This window comes from Eleutherodactylus coqui, chromosome 1 (genome assembly GCF_035609145.1).
Source record: "Eleutherodactylus coqui strain aEleCoq1 chromosome 1, aEleCoq1.hap1, whole genome shotgun sequence".
In the NCBI taxonomy this organism is placed as follows: domain Eukaryota; kingdom Metazoa; phylum Chordata; class Amphibia; order Anura; family Eleutherodactylidae; genus Eleutherodactylus; species Eleutherodactylus coqui.
The window spans coordinates 294,722,929-294,747,091 of record NC_089837.1 but is presented as its reverse complement, the minus strand read 5'-3'; the positions used below and the strand labels follow the sequence as shown (position 1 = coordinate 294,747,091).

The 24,163-nt window shown below is 40.0% G+C and overlaps 1 protein-coding gene across 2 annotated transcripts in view; it reads left to right on the top strand.

Annotated features, from left to right (window-relative positions):
- LOC136572615 (receptor-type tyrosine-protein phosphatase U-like) overlaps positions 1–23,684 on the top strand; it is a 130,534-nt gene extending 106,850 nt beyond the window's left edge. For both annotated transcript variants that reach the window (XM_066573357.1, XM_066573348.1), the window contains 11 exons: positions 1,093–1,190; positions 7,122–7,238; positions 7,321–7,475; positions 7,552–7,687; positions 7,794–7,943; positions 8,319–8,495; positions 10,695–10,835; positions 13,007–13,132; positions 22,509–22,660; positions 22,751–22,886; positions 22,981–23,684. In XM_066573357.1, the coding sequence (XP_066429454.1) occupies positions 1,093–1,190; positions 7,122–7,238; positions 7,321–7,475; positions 7,552–7,687; positions 7,794–7,943; positions 8,319–8,495; positions 10,695–10,835; positions 13,007–13,132; positions 22,509–22,660; positions 22,751–22,886; positions 22,981–23,043 (1,451 nt within the window). In that variant the 3' untranslated portion in view covers positions 23,044–23,684. The remainder of the gene's footprint in view (positions 1–1,092; positions 1,191–7,121; positions 7,239–7,320; positions 7,476–7,551; positions 7,688–7,793; positions 7,944–8,318; positions 8,496–10,694; positions 10,836–13,006; positions 13,133–22,508; positions 22,661–22,750; positions 22,887–22,980) is intronic.
- The last annotated feature ends 479 nt before the right edge of the window (positions 23,685–24,163 follow it).

The window sequence follows — 24,163 nt, the reverse complement described above, 5'->3', positions numbered from 1 at the left end:
TATTTTGGGTGAACAAAATATATGTATAACAATGGGTAAAGTCAACTGCCTTTAAATATAAACAGAAAGCATTTTCTATCTTGCAGATTGCTTGTCTAGCTGTGAAGGCAGATCAAACCAAATTGTTTTGGGGGGGGGGGGGCCGGATCTAACCCGCTTTTCTACATAATCATTTTTTTCCGTTTTAGTGAGCGTATGTGCACCTATGCAAAATATATAGTGTATGCACAGTGGTAGTTTTCTTTTCTTCTAAAGCCTAACTGCATACACAGACTTGAAAGTTAGGGCTGAGCTCAGGTCTAAGTCCATCCTCCTGCAACCTCCTCCCAACTTGCTGTTATAGAAGTTCAGAAATCTGAGATTGGTTGTTTGGGATCTTAGTGGGGAGACATTTCCAAGTAATACGGGGTAAATAAAGTGGTCAGTGGTATTTTTTTAACATTTATCACTTACTACCAATGATCTTAAATGGTTATAAATGATCTACCTTTAACTCCTTGATTCTGCAGAGTGCTATTTTGCAATGAAATTGAGAGACATTCACTTTCTTTCTTGTATGTCAGTGCTGCCTATTTATATAAGGATGCTACATAAAGCAATGTCAGTCTCCGCTTACTAAAACAAAAGGAAAATGACACTAGTTTGGTGGTGCTCAGATTGAGTCCCAACCTTTATAATAATCACAATTAGAAAGAATCTTACACTTGTCAATGTTGCAGAAACATTTAATTTTATCTCATGCACGCAGCCCACAGGCAAGATTCATTTGATGTTTCAGTCAATTCAGGACCTTCATCAGATATTCAGATTGCTGTAATAAACATCTTAGTGCTCTATGAAAGGAACTACAGTCACAAAGAGAAGTACGACCAAGAGTGCTTCTCTATGGGGGTGTAAGTGCTTCTCTAGAGCAGTAAGATGTTTACTTTAGTAGTCTCAGAGATCTGAATACACTTTGGAAGGGGGTATTGCATTCAAGCTGGAATTTTCAGGTTTTGAGCGGAATTAGTCTTTACAGAAAGTAAAGGTAAATTGGAATTAATCATGTAGAGTAATGCATCAATTTTTGTCTAAATAACTGGTAAACTACAGGGCCAAAGCAAGATATGATCTATGACTTCTGGAGGATGGTTTGGCAAGAACACTGCTCAAGTATAGTGATGATTACCAAACTAGTGGAAGTTGGAAGGGTGAGTACATTTATATTCTAGCTACATGTGGTGGAATTACCTGTTCAGAAGATGAAGTCAGCTTGAGCAAAGTAGGAGCACTTGGGTTGATTATCTGGATCTTTCCTGGCATGTACATGGCCTTTTAGTATAATTAGATAATGTTTACATATTCAGGAGTGATGTGGACATCTTTGTAAGCATTTACTATGGTCACTGTTGAGCGATCAAGCCACACACTGGTAGAGAAGATTACCGATTAGCTTAGTTAGATGGCCAGTAAAGAAGGAAAAGGTTTGGTACCGTCTTAGCCAGTAGAACAGAATGTGATTGTTCTCTGGAAAAGACACAAAATAATCTTGTAGATGTGTAACCTTTTAATGGCTAACAAAAAGAAATGATGTTACAGCAAGCTTTCGAGGCTACTTAGGCTACTTCATCAGGCTGATATAACAAAATATCTGAAGATATATATAGTACTGTGGATAAGTTTTAAGCAGGTGTGGTAAAATGCTGTGAAGTGAGAAGGGTTTAAAAAAATAGAAGTGTTAACCCTTTCCAATCCAATTTGTACTCTGGTTTTCCTAGGGGGCTTACTCTTTTTCTGCCATTATACAGTGGTGCTCTATGCTGGCTAAAGCCAGTACTGCATGAGTTGACACATTGGATAGGCTCTGACAGCAGAGAGGCTGGCAATATACAGTAAGAGAACCCCAACGGACGTTTTCCAACATCGGAGTTGTATAGCCTTAAATTATAATGTCTCTAGATGTCAGACAGATTGGAGAGGGTTAATAGTTTTTACTCAGTTAACAACAAAATGTAAAGTGAATGAACATGAGAAATTTAAATCAGATCAATATTTGGTGTGACCATCCTTTGCCTTCAATACAGCATCAATACTTCTAGGTACATTTGCACACCGTTTTTGAAGGAACTCAGCAGAGAGTTTTTTTTCAAACATCTTGGAGAACTAACCACAGATCTTCTGCGGATGTCGGCTTGCTCAAATCATTCTCTGTCTTCATGTAATCCAGACAGAGTCGATTATGTTGATCAGGGCTCTCTAGGGGCCAAAACATCACTTCCAGGATTTCTTGTTCTTCTTTATGCTGAAAATAGTTCTCAATGACATTGGCTTTATGTTTAGGATCGTTGTCCTTTTGCAGAACAAATTTGGAGACAATTAGATGACTTCTATTTCTTACTTTGCAGCATTTTTTACACGCCTACCTAAAACATTTATGCAGTGTATGTGTGTGTATATATATATATATATTTTTTTTTTTTATTTATCACACACACAAGTACACACAAGAGAGCAGAGACATGGTGTGATTAATTTGCTTTGAAAAAATAACAGGATGATCTTAGAGAGTAAATCTTGCCTTAGTCTACGGGTAAGACTGAGGGTTTTATGTCATCTAAATTGATGGAGATTTGAAGAGCTGGTGTGCCCACTGTATCTCAGATGTTACAACACAGCCATAAATCCTTCAATGGTATTAAGACCTGAATCAAGCATTCCTATGAATTTATATTCCCATGCCCTCCTATCTTTTTGGGATTTGAAGTTGCCTTTTAATATAACAACCTGTAATTCTGTTCACTAAATGTCCTATTGAAGGTCTTTACTTTGGAGAACAGAGCAAAATCATAAGGAATGGATATGGTCTCATTGCCACAAAATAAAAGGGCCACTCTGGTTAAATTACAAAAAAAATCATAATGTAGCAATGTCCCCAGTATATATAACTGAGCTAGTGTTACTTTGGTTAGTTATTCCTTTCTATCTGAAACTCCTGCCCTCTTTCTATTCAGGTGGTGATATGATTTTAATTCTGACATGCTCAGATCTACTTGGGTTTATGTGTTCAGTTTCTAGTCAGTTTCTCTGTCATCTTTGTGATGCTATTACATGAACTTAGCACAGAAACTACTTAATTGGGGACACAGACACTCCTGTTATACTTATTGATGATGATCATACAGCTCATGTCACATAGTTGTAATAGAGGAGATCACAGCTCATCTTCCTGACTGTATGTGCATGGTCTGTAGCATATTTAGATGAAAATAACATGTAAAGGCAGTGTTTCCATGCAGCATAAATGGTAGAGCTGGTGCATCATGAGATTAATATGTAAGTAAAAACAAAAATCTCAACATCAAGATGGTGCCTGATAAGCATTAGACAGGAGCCCGCACTGCATGGAAGTGACTGCAATTTACATAGGAGACATCCAGTATGTCACAGTTTGTGCGAGGGAGGCAGAGATGAAAAAATGTGTTTTCACCAGTGGCACTTTAAAGAAAGAAAGTTACTAGTGGCTGGGCATTTTTGTAGCTAAGGGCACAATAAAGAGCCTGTTGCAGGCCCCGTGCAGACGGCCTCTGTTGAAGTCAATAAAGGCTGTCCGACCCACAACCCATATGCAATTAACATTTCGTATGGGCTGTGGGTTCTCGCATCATTGCTTAGCGACGGTGCGGGAAATACAAATATAAAAAAAAAATCTGTACTGCGCATGACCGAGGGTGAGCCGCCACGGTCATCTGCTCTACAGAAAATTCATGTATGCAGGGTGACCGGCCGGACTCACAGCTGGAATCGTCAGCCATTAAAGGTATAACATCTACAAGATTATTTGGTTTCTCTTACTGAATGCAGTACAATTCTCACAGCATTCTAATTCCTTCCCAACCGGCGTCTTCTGCCCAGTTGTTTGTTAGGGCCAATAGGAGCATTATTTGAGCCAATTAAATGTCTTTCCTCTTGATTTACGTGGTCTAGTCATATTCGCCAAAAGCAAAGAGGTTAACCCTTTTGGTTGGAAAATATATAATGCGTTAAATTTCCTCCAACTGAAGGAGACTTACAGGACATTGATTAAAGCCCATTTCTTGAATGCATAATGTGCCTGCTCAGCAGCTATGGAGCAGTGTCAAAAGAAGGTAAATTATGAATGGGATGATCCTATAAGCAACGAGCAGATAAACATACTTGATACTTGGATGTAGCTTTATTCTTGTGAATCTGGATATAGCCATGGCTATGTGTGAACTTGTTGGAAAAACAGCAGCTATTCCTGTATACTGGATTGTTCTCGGCTAATATGATTAGTATTGTCGCTGTGTTGCTCTAACGGGTAATTAAGAACAATGTTCCTTACATCAGATCATTTTTTAAATTGTGTTTTCTCGTAAATCTCCATTAACTGTAATGATTTTGTTTGGTCTCCGCTGGTCTAATTTTCCCTTCTCATTAGTGCTCTTCCTACAGCACCCTACCAAACAGTGCTGACGTGAACGCATTGTAATTAGTTTACTCTCTTTATCACTGTGTGTCTTGTATTGCATCCATCACACAGCCGTGAGATTAACGCACTTTCCAAAGTGCAGGCCCCTTCTGTTCTGCTGGATGGACTCCATGTGCCTTCTAAGCATTTTTCTAATCCCTTTTATCACCTTCTTGAAGAAAAATATGCTCAATTCTAGGTACATTATATTTGTTGTTACCACCCTGGGAAGAGGCTATAAATACATGTCACCCTGCGGGGAAAGAACAGACTTTTTGTCCAAGATTCCCATCTGTCTAGATCTGAGTTTCATATTTATCCTTAAGGGTATGTTCACATGTAGGGATTGCTTTGGAATTTCCACAGTGGATAACCCGTGCTAAAAATCGGAGTCAAATTCTGTGTCAAAATCTGCATCACGGATCCAAAGCAATTAAAGGGGTGAAGTCTGCTGCAAATAGCCGTGAAAATCTAGACCAATAGTGCGGATTTTGATGCAGAATCTAATATGGATCTTGTATGGGTTTTCCACTGCAGAAAATGCGCACCAATTCTGTTAAGTGTGAATGTACCCTTAAGGGGTTTTCCCTTTAATTACATTTAGCCCCTATCCACAGGATAGGTGATAAATATCTGATTGCTGATTGTTGGGGCCCCCAGCGATCTCGACTTTTGTGCACCCCAAGTTCTTTATGTGAATGCAATGGTAGTGCACGGGTAAGCACATCCAATGTTCTCTGCCCCATAGAAGTAAATAAATTGGTGGTCATGTATGCATATTTCCTTTCATTGAAATGGTGGATTTGGTGTGTGCACGTGTTGGGATCGATGGGGGTCCCTGTCATCATACTCCTAGTGATTAGACATTTATTCCCTTTGTCATTTGTGGAAAAACCCTTTTGAATCTCTAAGGACATACGAGTATGCATCAAAAATATAATAAATATAAGGGAAGCTGTCATCATCTATGAGCTCCATAAACTAAGTTATAGTGCTCATAGGCCAGGTTCCAAGGCTTTGTGTGGGAACAGGGAGCTAGATGATCATAAGGAGCCTTAACATGAGCGTCTGCGAGTTTTGCCCAAGATAATGGGAGCAACTCACATCGGACAATACCCTGTCTGTGTCCTGTCTAATACCTGCTGACTTGGATGCTCTATGTCCAATTCTGGTCTGTGATATGCACCAGAATGGGGTATGCTGTAATTTTTTTCACATGGACCATCGGTCTGTGTGGAAAAAGCCCATGCTAATAGCCTAATTGGCTATAATGGGTCCATGAGCTGTGAAATACATGAACACAACATAGATGGGACATACACCCGTTGAATGGGCCCTAAAAATTACATACCTGGACTTCTCGGAACCTGGCATATGAACACAACAACTTAGTTTATAGCGCTCATAGATGGTCACAGGTTCCCTTTTAAAATAATTGTATGGCATAAAAAGGGTAATTGATGTATGCTACTGTTCTACTCTTACTGTTCCCCAAGATGTTAAACCATGCTAGATTATAACTATGTAAACACTGGCTTTGAAATTTCACATGCACTGATATGTATCTGTGATTTAAAGGGGTTATATAGGATTAGCAAACATGGCTGGTTTCTTCCATAAATGGTGCCACTGCTGTCCACAAGGCTCTCATTCAATTCAGGAATTAAACTGCAATACCAGACACAACCCAAAGACACGTGATGTTTCTGGAACAAAGTAGCCATTTTTTCCTAATTTCATACAAGCCCTTTAAGCATCTGTGTTTGTCGTGTTAGTGTTTTTTTAAGTGTTCATATTTGTCCCTGTATGGCAGTGTTCTAGATACCAAAGATCTCTAATACATTGAAAACGACCTGTCAGGTTGAATACACTGCCATATTGGAGGGTAGCCTATAGAGTGCTGAACAAATGGGGAAAAGCTTCATAAGATTCATTTTAACTCGTATTCTTTTATTTTCTTTGTTAAATCCCTGCTACTTCTTGGCTTACAATGAGGCAGGGCATTCTCATTCAATGATTAGCACCATGATAAGCTATTCTTTACTATGAATGGCTTCTCCTGGATCCGTAATAGAAGCCAGAAAGGGAGAACTGAAAACTGAAAGACTGTAAAATATTATTACAAGATTTAATTTTGGTCTATTTTCTGTATCTATGACGCTTAAAAAAGACATATGACCATCCAGTTCAGCCTATTACCCCCCCAATGTTGATCTAGAGGAATATGTTATGTATTCTTTACCTTTGAAACCGTATATACCCAATAAAGCATTGCCCGAAGTTAGTGAAATTTTACTTTTCTGTTTACATGTTTTTAGAAGGAATTTGTTAAAGGGGTTTTCCCATCTTATAAAGTAAAAGCATTTCTCTAGGATATAGTAGCGCCTTGTCCCCTTTGTTTCTCCTTTTGCTGTGCATGCAGCTGTACCTTGGCCCCACTTGAGGGCTGCAGTTTCCTGCACAGCTGCAGACTCCTGCACAGCTGCGTGGCCAGCGTGCTTCAGTGCAAAGAAAACTTGTAAAAGGACACCGCTTAGACTAAAGATATGTCATCACTTTATTAGATGGGAAAAACCTTTTAGTATTTTTGCTTAACTTAGCATTTTCAGACCTGTTCTCTCATTTGTGCCATACAAAATCACCCTCTGCACAGGTCAAATGCAGCAAGTACTGGCCAGATACTACAGAAACCTATGGGGATATTCGCATTACCTTACTTAATACAGAAACCCTGGCAGAGTATACAGTTAGAACACTTGGGTTGGAGCGGGTAAGTGACTAAGTAGCTTATGTACGATTAAGCAGTTGGAAAGCTTCTTTACTTGTATAGTAAAATAGATCTTTGTTTTTAGCGGGGTTACACCGCCAGACATGAAGTAAAGCAGTTTCACTTCCTTTCGTGGCCTGAGCATGGAGTCCCCTTCCATGCTACAGGGCTGCTGGCCTTTATTCGTAGAGTGAAGTCTTCTACACCGCCTGATGCTGGGCCTGTTGTGGTGCATTGCAGGTCAGTAATACCAAATGCCCCTTTTTGCTCTGGTGCTTTTTGCATGCACAGTTACTCTAGCTGTGTCTTCTAACAGCTCTGGCGCTGGCAGGACCGGATGCTACATTGTCTTGGATGTGATGCTGGACATGGCTGAGTGCGAAGGAGTTGTTGATATTTACAACTGTGTCAAAACCTTGTGCTCTCGCCGCATTAACATGGTGCAGACGCAGGTAAGATGGCTGCAATGTTGTTTAGAGATGGAATGAAGTTGGATGGAGAAGGTTATATTGAGATTACTACCAGTTTAATTTCTTTAGCGTATCTCAATGCTTCCAGGAGCAATATGTTTTCATCCATGATGCCATCCTTGAGGCCTGCCTTTGCGGTGACACAGCTATACCCGCGTGTGACTTCAGGCAAACGTACAAGGAAATGCTACAGATAGACACACAGAGCAACTCAACACACCTGAGAGATGAATTCCAGGTACTACTTGCGTACTACGATTAGTATTGATCAATCAGAAGCCTTAAGGCATCTTTACACCTGGCCCAAATAATCACTGGAAACAGCAATTCTGGCAATAGTCATCCTGGCCACCGACAGGAAACTGGGCAAAAAATTGCTCATTTCTCGTAGTTGATTAGTTTGTAGCTCACCTAAAAACCAAGTGACTGTCGGCCCGTGTAAACGGGAGTCCCTCAATTTTTGAACGACTGCTTGTTTACGGTGGATGGAGTGGGGTGGTCAGAAAAGATCTCCTGCCACTCTGCCTCCATTCTCAGAACGACTATTGCTCCTTATTACTTATATCTAACTACTTTATTTTTCTTGCTAACTACTCTCCTTTTTTTCCTGCAGACACTAAATTCAGTGACAGCACAACTTGGAGTCGAGGAGTGTAGCGTCGCTTTGTTACCGCACAACCGAGACAAGAACCGGAGTATGGATGTGCTGCCTCCCGACCGCTCTCTGCCTTTATTACTTTCTGCACATGGAGAGGATACCAGTAATTACATTAATGCCGCCCTAACTGATGTGAGCTAATGACCTTAATCTTTAAGTATAGGCTTTGAATTGTGGTATTTTTTTTGTCTATTGTTACATGCAGCTAGTAGGTACATCAGGGGGCTCCATTTTCTCTATGCAAGTAGACTTTTAGCCGTGAATGTTGAATGACCTATAGTACATTATTGTAATATTTTTCACTGAGAAGAAAAATATAGCAGTTTTCTCTTTTGAACAATACATTTAGCAAACATATAAGACGTAATGTTTACATTAATATGGGGCAGTGTCTTGTTAATGGGGACACTTTTTTTTATTATGAGGTGGTCTCACCTGTTTGCTGCTGTTGCTACTTTTGTTGTAAGAAATGAGAGCCAGAAATCTAAATTCCATTACTTTCTCTGAAGTTTATGATTGCTTATGGTTGCACTGATAGAAGACCTTTCATGATACGGTTAGCGTAATTGGCACTGCCGATATGCCGCGGGTATCCAAATGATATAAGTATCATTTTATCGAGCTTGAAGAATCAGACACGGGACACACTAGTGGAGTTCACAAGCAAAATTCCTGCCTATGGTAATTGTTAAGTAGTGATGTATTACTTTGAATAGATACAACACTCTACATCAGGACAATCACAATAGCAAGTTCTGTGATAACATACAGCCAATAATAACTTGTATTTGTATCAACCTATTAGTATATAATATTAACCTATTAGCATACAAGCCATCATAGCAGATAGCTTTAACCCATGCACGTCTGTTGTCAACAAATATTTCATCTCAAGGCTCCCATGTCATACGGTATTTGTGTTAATGCTAGACCCAGTAGGATAGCAACAGTGTTATGGCTACTAGTAGTTTGCTCTGAGAATCTAGTTCTTTGCAAACAATCATGGCTGTCATACTGACTGAGCACACTAAATATCTACTGAACATAAAAGAGGGTCTCTTTGCCCTAACAATACTGAACTGAAGAGGATACTGATACAATGCTGAACATAAAATTAAAAAGATGAAATGTGGTTCTGCAGCTTCCGAACAGAAGTTGTCCTTGGAGAGAGTGCTCATTGTTTGTTTGCTGCGAATATTTGCTTTTTTAAAGCAAGGGTTGGATTACATCTATATATATATATATATATATATATATATATATATATATATAAGGCAAAAGCCCTCACTGACTGACTCAGCACTCATTTTTTAACTTCTCTAACATTAAATTTGGCACGACCATTCTTTAAGTTGTAAATAGGAAAAGTAAAGCGGTCGCAACATCCATATTCTATGCGTGAAAAACTGTGCAAAAATCCACGATACACGAGATAGTTCTTTTATCAGAAACCATAAAGCCTAGGGAAATGATTTGTATACTGAGGAGAATCTAAAGCTCCTCTATGTGTATATACTGAGGAGAATCTAACTGACCTCTGTGTGTATATACTGAAAGGTTGTAAGGTATATAAGGAAGCGGCCATGGACTGCAGGGATGGAGCACGCCTTTAAGGCTAAGAAGGGGCTGCAACCTCCAGTCTGGGGGTAAATTTAAATAACAAGGGGTATTACCTTTGAGGGTAAAATGTGAGGAGAGTTGGAGGGGTGGCACATTCTGCAAAGGGACATCGATACATGCAGTCTGAGGAGAATCTAACGCTCCTCTATGTGTATACATATTTTATTCCTTGGTTCCTCTGAAGTAACCATGACCACCTAAAATTTTCAGTGCGAACAACAGGTAAACACCTGTACAAAGTTAACTTGGGTGAAGCCAGGTATATTAGTTAATATTATATATTCACTTATTTGTATTCTCATTGGTAGGTTAGCATTTCCCTGCAGTCAAGTGCAAAGTTGTAGATCTTATTGGGCAGACAATGCAGCTTCTGTGCGCTCCATGAAAAGAGAGGTTCCAGATCAGACTAAACCTATTTCCCATTCTTCCGGTCTGTGTATAGCAGAGAAGGGTTTCCCCTCTCTATAATCGCAGCTGTGTTAAGAAACAAGTGGGGAGCAGGCCAGATGGACAACAAATAACTGAAATAGCACCAGGTGACTTCATGAACTGCTACCAGCAGGGGGTGGAATTATGATTTTTGGGCTCTTCTCTACTCTATAGACACGTTTAGAGTTTTTACCTATGATAACGATCCATTTGACAAAAAGATCTATTTTTATCACAGATGCCCTACATGAAAATGTAGAATTGTATTTTGCTGTTTTTCAGAGTTACAAAAGAAGTTCACATGTCATTGTCACAGTGCATCCTCTGCAGAACACAATTACTGATTTCTGGAGATTGGTATATGACTATGGCTGCAGTAGCATTGTCATGTTGAATCAGCTAAACCAGTCAAATTCTGCCTGGGTAAGAGAATACTGTCCATTTAACCAGATTACTGAATGTAGTGGATGTGTAACTATTTCTGTAAAGTGCCTACTGCAGGTCGTACCGTGACTGGTTGTTAACAGCAGGTTTTTTACAGGTCAAATGTTATGGCCAGATGATACTCTAAAGTCTATAGTGAAATCCAAAGTGCACTACATACAAAGCATATTGTTGTATTTTTAATATAGCGTGTCCTAGGTATGACATTTTTCTGGCATTTATCTAACAGGTTTCTCTATGGGACTTACCAGAGAAATGTATGTTTTAACCCTTTCCAATCCAATGTCAGGCCTGCCCCAACATCATCATTTTCCTCCACAGCTCCGATGTTGGGACAGGCCCGACACTGCAGTGCAGGAGTGCATCTGCACCCGATCGTCAGACACATCGGCTGCAGATACACTCCTGCACTGGTCCTCATCAAGGACACCCGAGGAGAAGGCAGAAAGGGTTTTTAACCCTTTCTGTCTTCTCCTTTACACATTACATAGCGCTCAATTAGCGCTATGTAATGCATACAGATTCCGGTCGGTGATCATGTGACCGATGGTGTTACCTGACCTCCGGCGGTCACATGAACGCCAAGCCGGGAGCCTGCACCATGGGGGGGCCTGCTTACCTGTCCGGCGTCTTCCGCATTCTCCTTCTGTCTCCCGGCCCAGCGATCATGTGACCACCAGGTGCCACCTGACCCCAGCGGTCACATGATCGCCGAGCCGGGAGGCAGAAGCAGAATGCGGAAGACGCCGGACAGGTAAGCAGGTCCCTCCCTGCACCCTCCTGAACTCTGTCAGATCAGGAGGGTGCAGGGAAAATGTATTTTTTCTCACCCATTCTCCCCAGCTCCAATTTATTTGGAGCTGGGGAGAATGGGTGAGAAAAAATAAATGGATTGGAAAGGGTTAAATGTTGCAAAATGAAAAAAACACCACAAATGATGGGAAAAACATGAAATCTTTTGAAATGCTTTTTGTTTTTTCTAATAAGCTTTTAAAAAAGTTTCAAAAGAGTGTAAAGTAGCCCTATTGATGATTTTCTGGCAAATTCATTCAACAGAATTTGAACGTTGAAAACAGAAACAGAATTAAAGGGGTTGTCACACAACAGCAGGATACTCCCTTTCTAAAGGAAGGGGAATCACTTGCTGGCTGGTGAGAGTCTGACCTCTGAGACCCCCATGATTCTGAGATGGCAGCCTGGCATGTCTTGAGGTGTTATCAGCAGACTGCTGGTGATAGCCAAATGCTTGAACTCTGCTACCTCCGGAGGTCCCATTGAAGTGAATGGAGTGAAGGTGCACTTGTGTGTTTTCCTGCCCACAAGCTAGAGCGGCATTCTCAGTATCAGAGTAGGGTTACAGTGGTCGGACTCCCACCAATCAGCAAGTTACTCTCTATCATATGGATAGGGAATAACTTGATGTGGTGGGAATACTCCTTCTAAAAAGTTGTGGAAGACTGGTTGTAGTGTTGCATCTGTATTAATTTAAGATTGGGTTCAGGCATAAACATGCTGGTAGCATATATAGTGATAGTTATTTCAGTGTTTTGTCCCAGGTCACACAGTTCCTTGAGAAAATCCCACAAAGTTGAGGTTTTAGCCCCGACTACTCTAGCACACATAGCCATGTCTTGTTTGAAGTTGCTCAGATTGCTCAATTTTCCCATTTTATTGTGGATTCACTATGAAACGAATGAGCTCCTGTGATTTTATGCTGCTCTCCAGAGTCATGTGCCTACTTTCCATATAGGAAGGTCCAATTCTGAAAGGGCAGGTGTCTCTAGTAAAGTGGCTATTTCATGTAAAACATATCACTTGAATTTTCTTTGCGCCTTGTTTTTCTATCCCAGAAGGCGTCAAAGCAAAAGCAACGCCACAGTTATGGGTTTTCCTTAGTCACAATGAGAATATAGGATGCTGTGGGAGGTGGCATATTTTTACTAAAAGTATCACTGTACGCTCTAACAACCCATAGGATCAGTTCTTCAATTTCAAACCTTTATTTTCTAACGAAGAAATGTATTTCATGATAGTTCATCACCATTGAAAGGCTTATATCTACAAAATCTGCAGCTGACATAGATACAGAACGACACACCATATCAAGTTCTACACTTATCAATTCCTCTGTTCTATATCCTACAAACTAGCCCTGCCTACAGTACTGGCCAGACAATGGTATATCCAGATATGGACCAATGGAAGTTCAGTTTGTGTCTGGGTCTGTGGATGAAGATGTAGTGACCCGTCTGTTCAGAGTACAAAACATTACAAGGGTGAGTTACCAGCACTTTTGAGAACATTGGTAATGGGCTTTCTTCATGAAAAGGAGTGCTACACTGTTAATATTCTGTCACCGTTTCAAATAAAATATATGATAGCATGCTGTATACGGTCAGTTACTTGCTTCTCTAAATTATTTACAAAGACAAATATAGTTTTACTGCATTGTTTTTATGTAGCTCAGTAGATTGGTCATTGCAAATAATGTCATGACTGAAAGTAGTGGTAGAAAAGAATTTGTTTGGGGAAGGTTGAGTTCAATTTATTCTATTCATACTTTTTATCATGTTTTTTATGTATAATAAACCAACTGCAACTTTGCAGGATCCATTAATCACTGAGTCTAAAGGACTTTTTACATGTAATGATTATCACTAAAAACAGCCGCATGACTGAACGAATTGACAAAATTTTTGCATAAAATTATGCATACAGATAATAGCTTTTAATCCTCTGCATGTCCGTCATTAGCTAAAGTAAGCTCAGTATTAGTTTTTTGCTCTGGTGTGTGTGTGTTTATGCAAGGGATTATCGGGCCTGCAGGATTCCATTGTCTTCTCTTGGAATGAGTGTACAATGTACTCATTGTGTATGCAGGGCAAACAAAAAGCATCCTGCAAGACTGAAGGATTTGCATTCAAATGGAACGAATTTTCAGCTGCTTAACGATAGTTTTTATGCTGGCTAAAAACCCATGGCTAACAGCAAGTGAGCAAATTGTGCATGACCACCTGCATTTACACGCAATGATTATCGCTCCCTTTTGCCTGTTTGAATGACATTTGAGCACTAATTGTTGCGTGTAAAGGCACCTTCCATCTATAGGGTGAAAGTTGTATGTTTGTGGAGTGGGAGCTTGATCAATTACATCTACTTTTGCTCTGATTTATACCATGATAGGTAAGTTGGTCGCGAACTTGAAGAGAAGGCTACTAAATTATGTGTATGTAAAGGACTGGAGAGTAGCAAGTTAATGAACCATTCATAAGTAGGGAACTGGAATCATGAGGATACCATTGTGCAAAATATGATTGTTCAAACATTATTCTTGTTTTGTTGTGATTAGATTTTTGTTTTATTCAATTATTTGTGTGAAAACCTACAAAATGTTTAAAGGTTTTTCATGCATACACAAGGAAATTTGTGGTGTACATTTTCTAAAAGGCAAAGACTAGAGTAGTGCTGCTTCTGCTGTGCAAACAATGAAGTTTCATTGTGTGGATCTTCAAAGTTCCTGGGAGTTGGCCCCCTACTGATTGAAGATTGCTGGCATATTTTAAGAATGGATCATCAATTTTTAAGTCCAAGAAAATCCTACAATGCTCACTGTAACCTTAAAGGGTTTTTTCAGCAGTTTAAAAAAATTACCCTAAGGCTGCCTTTACAGGGGTGAGAAAATTGTGCGATTTTTGACAAAATGCTGAATTATTAAACCTATGATTTTCAATGACTTCATTCCCATGTGCGATGTTTCCCCTCATGTGATGGAAATCGCTGCATACCCTATCTTTCTGCGTTTTGCTATTTTTTCTCACCCATGTAGCCCTATGAAACCTCCAATTTATCGCATGGCAGCACACAAACTTGTGATGTACATGCAATGTGTTTTTAACATTAGCAATACCTGTTGTAGTCTATGGCATGAGATTATTTTACAGGAAAAAGCATCGCTGACGCTCAGACATCACATGAGCAAATATATGCAATATTGCCCTAAGTTTCTTTATCTGTCAGTAGAGTGCAGGCTTTTATCTTCACGGGGAGCAGTTAACATTGTAATATGCCAGCACCTGCGAGGAGAACATTGCAGCTGTGCACACACAAAATTACACACTGGGCTCTGCAAACAGCTCTTGGGGGCCCTTTTACATACAAATGAAGATGATAAAGTGTTAATGGCCATCAGTGGCCAATAACACTTTATGCAGTAGGATCGCTAAAACTTTCAATATTTTATCGTTTGAAGGATTATCTTTGCAAGTAAATGGGCCTTTACTCAGTTCCTTAGCATCTTCAAATCTAACAACAGAGAATCATTAAGTTTCCAAGAAGAAAGATTAGATAATTGAATTTGGACCAGGTCATGGTTAAATCACGAGGTGGAAAAATACAAGCATCCCATACTTCCACTAACTAAAGAGAAAATAAATAAGTGGTCAATACAAGTATACAGTTTATGTGCTGAAGAATAAAAAGTGTCATCCCCAGTAGTTGATTGCATACTCTCCAAATATCAACCATGTCAATTGAATTAATAAATCTTGTAGCTGACAGGCTTGACCTATTGGGCGGTCTGAGTTTAGATGGAAAAATTGTAGATTTATCCAGGGATATATCTAGCACAATATTGTTGTTGCCTCCTAAAATAGGGCCATCTATCAGTGGGTTCAGGCGGTACCACATTTTGTGAAAAATTGTATAATTTCATGAAAGTGATAAGTGAATTGTTCAATGAACCTGCTAATAGTAAGTAACATCATCACATCATAGATATTAGAAGGTAGGCCAGTCCCTCTTAAGTTTGGATTACGGTTTATCTATGTATAAGGCCACTCTCACACGTGTTCAAAAAACGCTGCGTTTTTGAACACGTCACAGCGTTTTACAGCACATTTTAATGCACAACATTTTTGTGAAGGGTAATGAGGTGCATTAAAAAACGCAAAAACACACAAAAATAGAACATACAGTGCTCGAAAATAGCAGGTTTAAAAACGCCGCTTTTAGATACAGGTCTGCGAGGCGCCATTAAAATCCAAGGGAGTATTGTACCGCGATTAGCGTGGCACTTGTGACGCTGCACTAATCAAAATAAAAAGCAGCCGGTGTAAGTGTGGACTTAGACTTTAATTTCTGTATCATATAAAAATGGGCCACTGCCAATCTACTGATCACTCAAACTTCAAAGAGGACTTGTCCAGTTTTATTATGAAAAAGGAGGGTATCACATTAAAGGATTTAAATTGTGGATTCCGCGATCGCTGTCTGCGGAGACGATAAGAGGTAGTACGCGGGTATTGAAATTCATGGACTTTCACCGGTTTGCTCACAATGGCAGGTAGGAATTGCATATTCTACAAGCGGAAGAGAAATCGCAGCATGCTGTATTTTACCGTGGATTCCGCTTGATGAGCTCCATTGATCTGTATGGATACGTTAGATCCGCAGTGCATACACAATTAACATTACTTATGGGCACGGATTCACTTGTAAGTTGCTAGCAGACCAGATACAAATGGAATAAAGAAATCAGGAATTTGTGGGCAGACAATCCTGGACGGAGTCTGGGGAGCAACACAACCATCCAGCCTGTCTGCAACCTCCACTTGTTCTTCTGGCCTCTTTCTCCACATGAATAAGTGTTTTGTTTTTTTTAAATGGTTTATACTACTTAAAAAAAGTAGTATTAAACAAGCCAATCCAAGAGAGCAGTATCCCGTTCTGTAGGTATGGGTTTCAGAACCACCCTCACCATGACAGTACAAGAGAATGTCACCTGAGCGATAGAATGGTGTTTCTAAGGGGTTTGGCTAGTTTCTGATGTCATTCTGTGCTTCCAATCCTTCTGCTGCGCGGACGATACACTGTGAATATGCGTACCTCCGGGTGGAAAATCGCACACATACGCAACAATTCGCAATTCTTTTCTGCAATGATTCACAGGTCTACCACTGCAGATATCCGCACACGGAAAGCCCCATTTACGAATTAATGACTTTTTTGCATACAAATGCTGAGCATTTATACTTAAAGATAATTGTGTGAAATACTCTCCATTTCCCTCATTGACTAAAGTAAACTGTATATGTTTGCCCAGGTGTTTATAGGAGGGATCTCTGGCCAGCAGGGTTTTAATTAGTGTGAAGAAAAGCCATTGTCTTCTGCTGCATGAGTAAACAAGTAGTCATTGTGTTTAGCATTTCAAACAATAACCCTGCCTTTCAAGCCTTTTGGTCTTTCAAAGGACTGAACAAATGTCATTTAAACCAAGAGCAAAGGGAATGAACTAATGACTATTTTTATGCAGTCTGAAACTCGGCGATAAACAACAAGTGAATAGTACACCATGGCTTCGAATTTTGAGTGAAAATCCTTGCATGTAAATGGGCCTGACTCATGTGAGCCTGGAGAGAAAAAAGAGGAGTATATAGATAAACTAGACAATTGTAAAGCAATTTTCATTGCCTAAAAAGCAGCACAGGGCCTATTACCTTTCGATTTCCATTGTAAATAACACATGAAAAAGTCCTCTGCTAACGGAAAGTGCCAGTACTTAAGGTTTTTATACATGGGATGAACTGTCCGGTAAATGATGCCTGACACTCATCACAGTGATGCTCGCTCCAGTGCTGGTACACAGAAACGATTATGGTTGGCATCGCTCATAGCACTGCCGCGAAGGAGGTGGGGCAGCTGGGAAGCGTTCTTTCCCCGCTTACCTACATTCACTGTACTCAGACAGTCCTTTAAAAGTGAGCAACTGCTGTTTACACTGAACAACCCGCCATTGAGTTTCTGAACAATTCTGGTAATGGCACATCCTGTTAGCTGGAGACTCCTTCAAACGTAATTTACATTGACAGTAGATAGGATAAATTACCTTGTGTAATTTAGTTACTTTAGACAACACCTTAAGTTCTTGTTTTTGCTAGATTTAATCCATAAAGCCAGGCTATTGCAATTTATAAAATGGACATGGGTGAAGCCTTAGAAGATATAACCTTTAATATAAATGTCCAATCTGAATATTTGCAAAATAATCTATTTAAAATACTTATCTGATTACACATTTGTCGTGAACTGATCTGACTATGTCAGAATCATGAATCTATTCATATCCAGACTCCTTTTCCGCCCCCACATAACTTCTTAACATATTTTAACCCAAGCAAAAGCAAAATTATCACGTAATGAATATGATCCTGAAAGACTGCACCACAAGTGATAATTAAGCTCCCATCACAGCTGACTTCCAAAGACGCCATACGAAAAAAAAATCAGACACGGCCTAAAGAAAATCAATGAACAAATCGAACTTACATGTCAAACAGCCAAGAAGACAGATAAATGCAGAGAAAATCTGAAGTAACAACTACACCGACTGCATGCAAATTCCACAAGCGTTTGTTGGAACTGTCAATTTCAAGTGTGCAAATTAATGGTTTAGGCGCATGAGACGCCATCTTATTAACAACAGCTACTGTCCTAGAAAAAGATGTATGTGTGCGACTACATCTACTTAGTATTACTTGACTCGGTATCACGATGAAATATTTATTCATAGGTCAAGTGATGATACAGGCAGAATGCAGAACTCTAGGTTAGTGCAACTGAAGTAAGTCATCTTTCTAATGAAGCTAGGAGTTTAAGACGCCTTCACTTCTGCAGCTGACCAAGCCCTCCAAACACGACCTACATAATATTGTGGCATTTTCATCTTAAAGGGACACAAACCTCATAAAATCTCTCTCTAGAAGATTGCCAAGCACATAGGACTCTGTAGGCACACATTGTAGTTTCATGTCATCCATCAGCAGGGTTTATGAGCAAGCTCAGGGGAGGTGTCCACCTACTGTCTATACTCTTCTCCATATTTTCTTGACATCTTGGCCAAAGCCATAATAATATCACTGACTGATGCCAAGTTACTTGTGCACACTGCATTTGTGAAATAATTCTGGAAGAAACAAAGGATGTTCACCTATTTGTTGGGCAAAAAGTCTCAAAATCCTATACAGCATATTGAAACTACAGTTAGTGATATATTTCCAGCAGTGTAATGCTACAAATATAAGGTACCCTCACTTGACTTTACACACAGGTACAGATGGTATCTAGAAAATGCGTTCACAAAACACAGTGTTCGAAATCAAAGCATTTTACCTCGATTTCGAGCAGCGTTTTTGAATGCATGTTGCAGCATTTGGCAGAGGTTTTTTTTAATGCACCCCATCATTGTGATGGGTGATGAGGTGCATTCAAAAGCGTGGAAATAGAGCAGACAGAGCTCAAAAATCGCGGTCTGTGAATCCCCATTAAAATCAATGAGAGCGTTGTACCGCAATTAGCGCAGCATTTGAAACGCAGGTCTGCAAAGCCCCATTAAAATCAATGGGAGTGCTGTACTGCGATTAGCGTGGCGTTTGAAACGCCACGCTAATCGCTGTAAAAAGCGGGCTGTGTGGGAGCTGCCTAAGGGTGCCTTTCCACTAGCCTTTTTTTATTGCTGCGTTTTTTTACGCGATTGTCAATGGGACTTACTAATGTTAAAAACGCATCGCACAGAAATTGCAAGTTTGTGCTTTGTGATTTTTGTGCAATGCGCTTTTAACATTAGAAAGTCCCATTGACAATCGCGTGAAAAAAACGCAGTGATATTGCAGCGTTAAAAAAATGCTACTGGAAAGGCACCCTAACAGTGACATTTCTAGATGATGGCGTTAGCAGACGTCCGAATCCTACATCTACCAACATAGGAAATGGCAAATGTAAAGATGCAGTGGCACCTAAAATTTTAAGGGGTTTTGGACATTGTTCTGTAGGATTTATGGTATTAAAAAATAGCTACATCTTTTTTCCCCAGAAATAGTGCCTCTCTTGGCCATATGCTGTTTCTGGTATTATTGCACTTCATTGCCATTCCAGTAAATCTAGCTGAACTGTAATACCAGTCACAGCCCATTGACAAAAGGGGCGCTGTTGAAGGGAAATATATTAAAGTGGAAGGATATATATAGGAAAACTGCCAGGCAATGTATAAATAAGCCCAATAACAGTTGGATACCTAATTTAACCCTCCAGCAGTTTAGGATGAGCTCTGTTTGTTCTGTTGGAAAAGGACTTTACAGTTTAGGACAAATAGAGTTTGTTCTGCTGTAAACAGCTGTAGCTCCTATCGAGGTGACCAACTTGCTTTTGATGTTATTTTAAAGTTAAGCTTCTTGGCTGTAACATTACAGCAGAAGCCTGTTAGCCCTTATAGAACCTTAGTTACAGCTGTTTGGAGTGGAGTTAGGAATGTTGGATTTACAGCTGTCAGAGTAGAGAGGGAGGAAGAGGGGAGACCAGCAGGCAGCAGAGATGTGTGATTCTCCTCTGTATCTCCCTGTCCCAGGGGAGGGCTGACATGGACTTTTGTTCATGTTATCACCCCACATCATTCAGACAGCATATTTGCTCTCTGATTCTCACATGGTTTTTTTTTCCGAAAAGAAGTAAAATGATGAGAACGTAACCCCGCAGGTGCTGCAGTGACTCCTGACCATGGCATTTAAACATTTTTACAGAAAAAAAAAAAAACATTCCCCCCCCCCCCCACACACAAGGCTTTAAATATTTGAAATAAATGAAAACCAAAAGAAAAAAAATACATATTATTGCTAATGCCACATCTATAGCAACACATACTATAACATATTACATTATCAAGCAAAGAAAATTCCATACAAAAATAGAAAAAAAATAAATAAAAATCCCAAATACCCTTTTTCTGATCATCTCTCTTACCCCAAAACAGGAATAAAAAATCATTTAAATAATCATATATACCTCAGAATGGTACAAAAAAACCAAACAAACTGCAAGTTGTCCCACAAAACAAGACTTGTTACAACTCTGTCGGGTAAAAAATAAGAATGCTCTGGTCTCCTGGAATGTGGCGACACACTTGGTATTTTTGAAAAAAAAAATGAATAAAAGTGTTTAAATTGCACAAATAGTTTTTTTAAAATATATTTTACAAGAAATTGGGTCCCATAAAAACAAGAACTTGTCCTGCAAAAAAGGTTATGACCGCTGAAACACAAAAGGGGATATTATTAATTACTAGCTCTTAAGGCAAAAATGAGTTATGTCACTAAGGCCGGTGTCACACGAATGTATTTGCGCAACAACTTTCTTGGGTGCAACTCATATCACACAGCACACGGACACGCTGTCCCTGTGTTGTGTGGGGGACCGCATATCTGCATGTTCTATTATTGTGCCAGACTCACATGAAAATGCAACATACTGCGATTTTTACAGTCTCACAGCATCACTGCGAGAGAAAAATCGCCCTAGATCCATTGCAAATGAAAGGGTGGCTTTTCATGTAAGTTGTTGTGCATCAAAATTTGCAATAAATAAAGTGACATTTTTGGGAGGGTTTTTCCAAGTTTAAAATGACTCTGTCACCTACTTTTAGCACTATAAGCTGAACCTATGGGTTGAAAATAGGTGCCCGTGAGTCTGGGGATGTGTTATATTGACCTCCCCTATCGTTTCCCCACTGTGAGCGGTAAAAGTCGCCACTGCAGTGCATTAAGCAGCTCTACTAAGTAGTCCGCCCATTATGAAATTGGAACAGGTAAACTCGTTAGTGTGCCGTCTAAACCAGGGAAATAACAGTGGAGGTAAGAGCTTATTTAGACGACCGTATATCGGCTGGGCTTTCACGCCTGGCCGATATACGGTGTCCTTGTCTGCAGGGGGAGGAGGATGGAAGAGCTGGGAGCAGGAACTGAGCTCCCGCCCCCTTTCTGCCCCTTGCCACTATTTGCAATGGGATGGGGCGGAGCTAAGTTTCCGGGCATAGCTCCACCCTGTTCCGCCCCTCCCATTGCAAATAGTGGTGAGGGGCGGAGAGGGGGTGGAGAGGAGGCAGGAGCTCAGTGCACTGCTCCCGGCTCTTCCAGCTTCCTTCCCCTGCAGAGAGGGACGCCGTATATCGGTTGGGCGTGAAAACCCAGCCGATATATGATCGTCTGAATACGCCCTAAGTATAAGACTTGCATCCCTGGACCCAGTGGGTCACCTACTTTCAGCCCATAAGGTTAGCTTATACGGCTAAAAGTGGGGGACAGATTCCATTTAACGGGACTGTTGGGGGGTTACGTATTGGGCTTAAATGTCTCTTACTTAACTCCAGAGTTAATAATAATCCTGTATCTTTGAGCCGAACTGTTCTAGGCAATTGCAAAGCTATAATTGTAATAAAATAAAAACCTCTAAGACAGCAGCAGCTATTCTGCTTGTTGATGATTTCAGGGCTGCAGCAATTTTTCTCATAAAAAAATGAACTGTAGGAAAATTTAGAGCACCAAAAAAAACCAAAAACTTTTATATAGATTGTAGATTTCACATTCAGTCTGTTAATAAAACCCAGCATTTAACTTTAAAAGCTTTTGCTCGCCATCAACAGAGTATTCACTCTTCCCTTTAAGAATGAATATGAATCAAACTTCCACTCTTGCGGACACTTTCAAGTGGATTGGAATTCAGTAGCAAACTATATTCATAAATTCCCCATATTGTGGCTTTAACCATTGATATTCACATTTCCTGTAGCTGCAGTGTGACTCAAGTACATTCGTATTGTTCTTGCTGTAGGATGAACATCTCCTGGTCAAACATTTCCAGTATCTCCGATGGTCTCCGTACAGGGATACTGCAGACACCAAAAGATCCTTCTTACAACTCCTCTCCATGGTGGAGCAGTGGCAGGAGCAGAACAGAGAACACAGGACTCTTGTTCACTGTCTGTAAGCACACATACATTGAAGCGTCTTCTCTAAAGCTTTCACTCTCTACATGAAGCTTTGTGACATTTGTTTTGCACCTACCTTTTACAGGAACGGCGGAGGTCGGAGTGGGACTTTTTGTGCATGTGCCATGCTGAGTGAGATGATTCGATGTCACCATGTGGTTGATGTTTTCTATGCTGTTAAAAGTTTGCGGAATGTTAAGCCAAATATGGTGGAAACACTGGTAAGGCTGCAAATGTATACTAAATGGATACTTTTAACCCTTTCATATAGTCTGCTATATTACTAATCATGTAACCTATTATTTCTCTTAACAGGAACAATACCGATTTTGCTATGAAATTGCCCTGGAATACCTAGAACTGCATGATGCCAGATAGCATCCATCAAAATAGTAACTTGGGTGACGACCACACTGCTTGTGCCCTATAAAATAGATATGTGCCAATCAGATGCATTTATATTTTGTGGCCAAAATAAAAAAAAAAAAAGACTTCAGTCACTTCTCCAAATCCAGTATAAAAGGGCTTCTCTCTGTTGTCTCAGTTTGAAGTGGAAGTTATATAAATCAATGCCTGTACATATTTCTAGCTGTATATATGAGCGTGATAATGGAAAGCATAGCTATGAAATTCCAGCCCATGACATATTTTACTTGTGATGTATATTCATATGAAATTTACATATGCAAATCAGCGCAAGTCTTAAAGAGATTTCTCAGTGTCAGTGGTATTCAATTACACCTGAGCTGTATATAAGGGATTGTCTACTCTCATCTCTCAATGTGTGATCTTATACTAGGTGGGGAGGGTGACAGCAACGGGGTAAACTGCATCAACTGAAAGGCTATGTGTCTCTCTATATGTGTAATGGATGTCCATATGTGATCCTCTATGCCACAATATACACTGAGTATCATGACCACTATTTGTATATAACGGGAAAGGATGTACTAACCCCACAAGTAATGAAGGGGTTTTTAATGCTTTATCGTACGCAAATAAACTGCTTGTTTTTATTAGTTGTGTGTTCTAAAAACTGGATGAGAGATGATAGGGGATGCTTGGACACTGTATGAATGATGGCACAAACACTACTTTGCATTGATACAAGGAGGTGAGAGGTTGAGTACTGTTTCCATTGTGTTAAAATGTAATCCGCCGCTCCCTCATGACATAGTTTATTAGGAGGAGATGAAAGTTTGTCTGTATATTATGTGGAGATGACAAGTGTGTTCTTCACCTCTTCCCTGGAGATGATCCCCTTGAGTGTCACATGTACAGTGTGTCTATATAATATCCCGGTGGGTGTATGTATAATATAAGACTGCCTGTGATGTGCTGACAATACTGTGCATCATATACAAGGTAGGGGACGACTGATCTCTAGTTCTGTAGTGGCTTTTATTTTCTGCTTTGCAGGAAAGTTTAGAAATAATTGGACGAACTGATAGTTGGTCGTTTGTCCTTGTGTCAGGCAATAGGGCAGTCGGCATCAGCG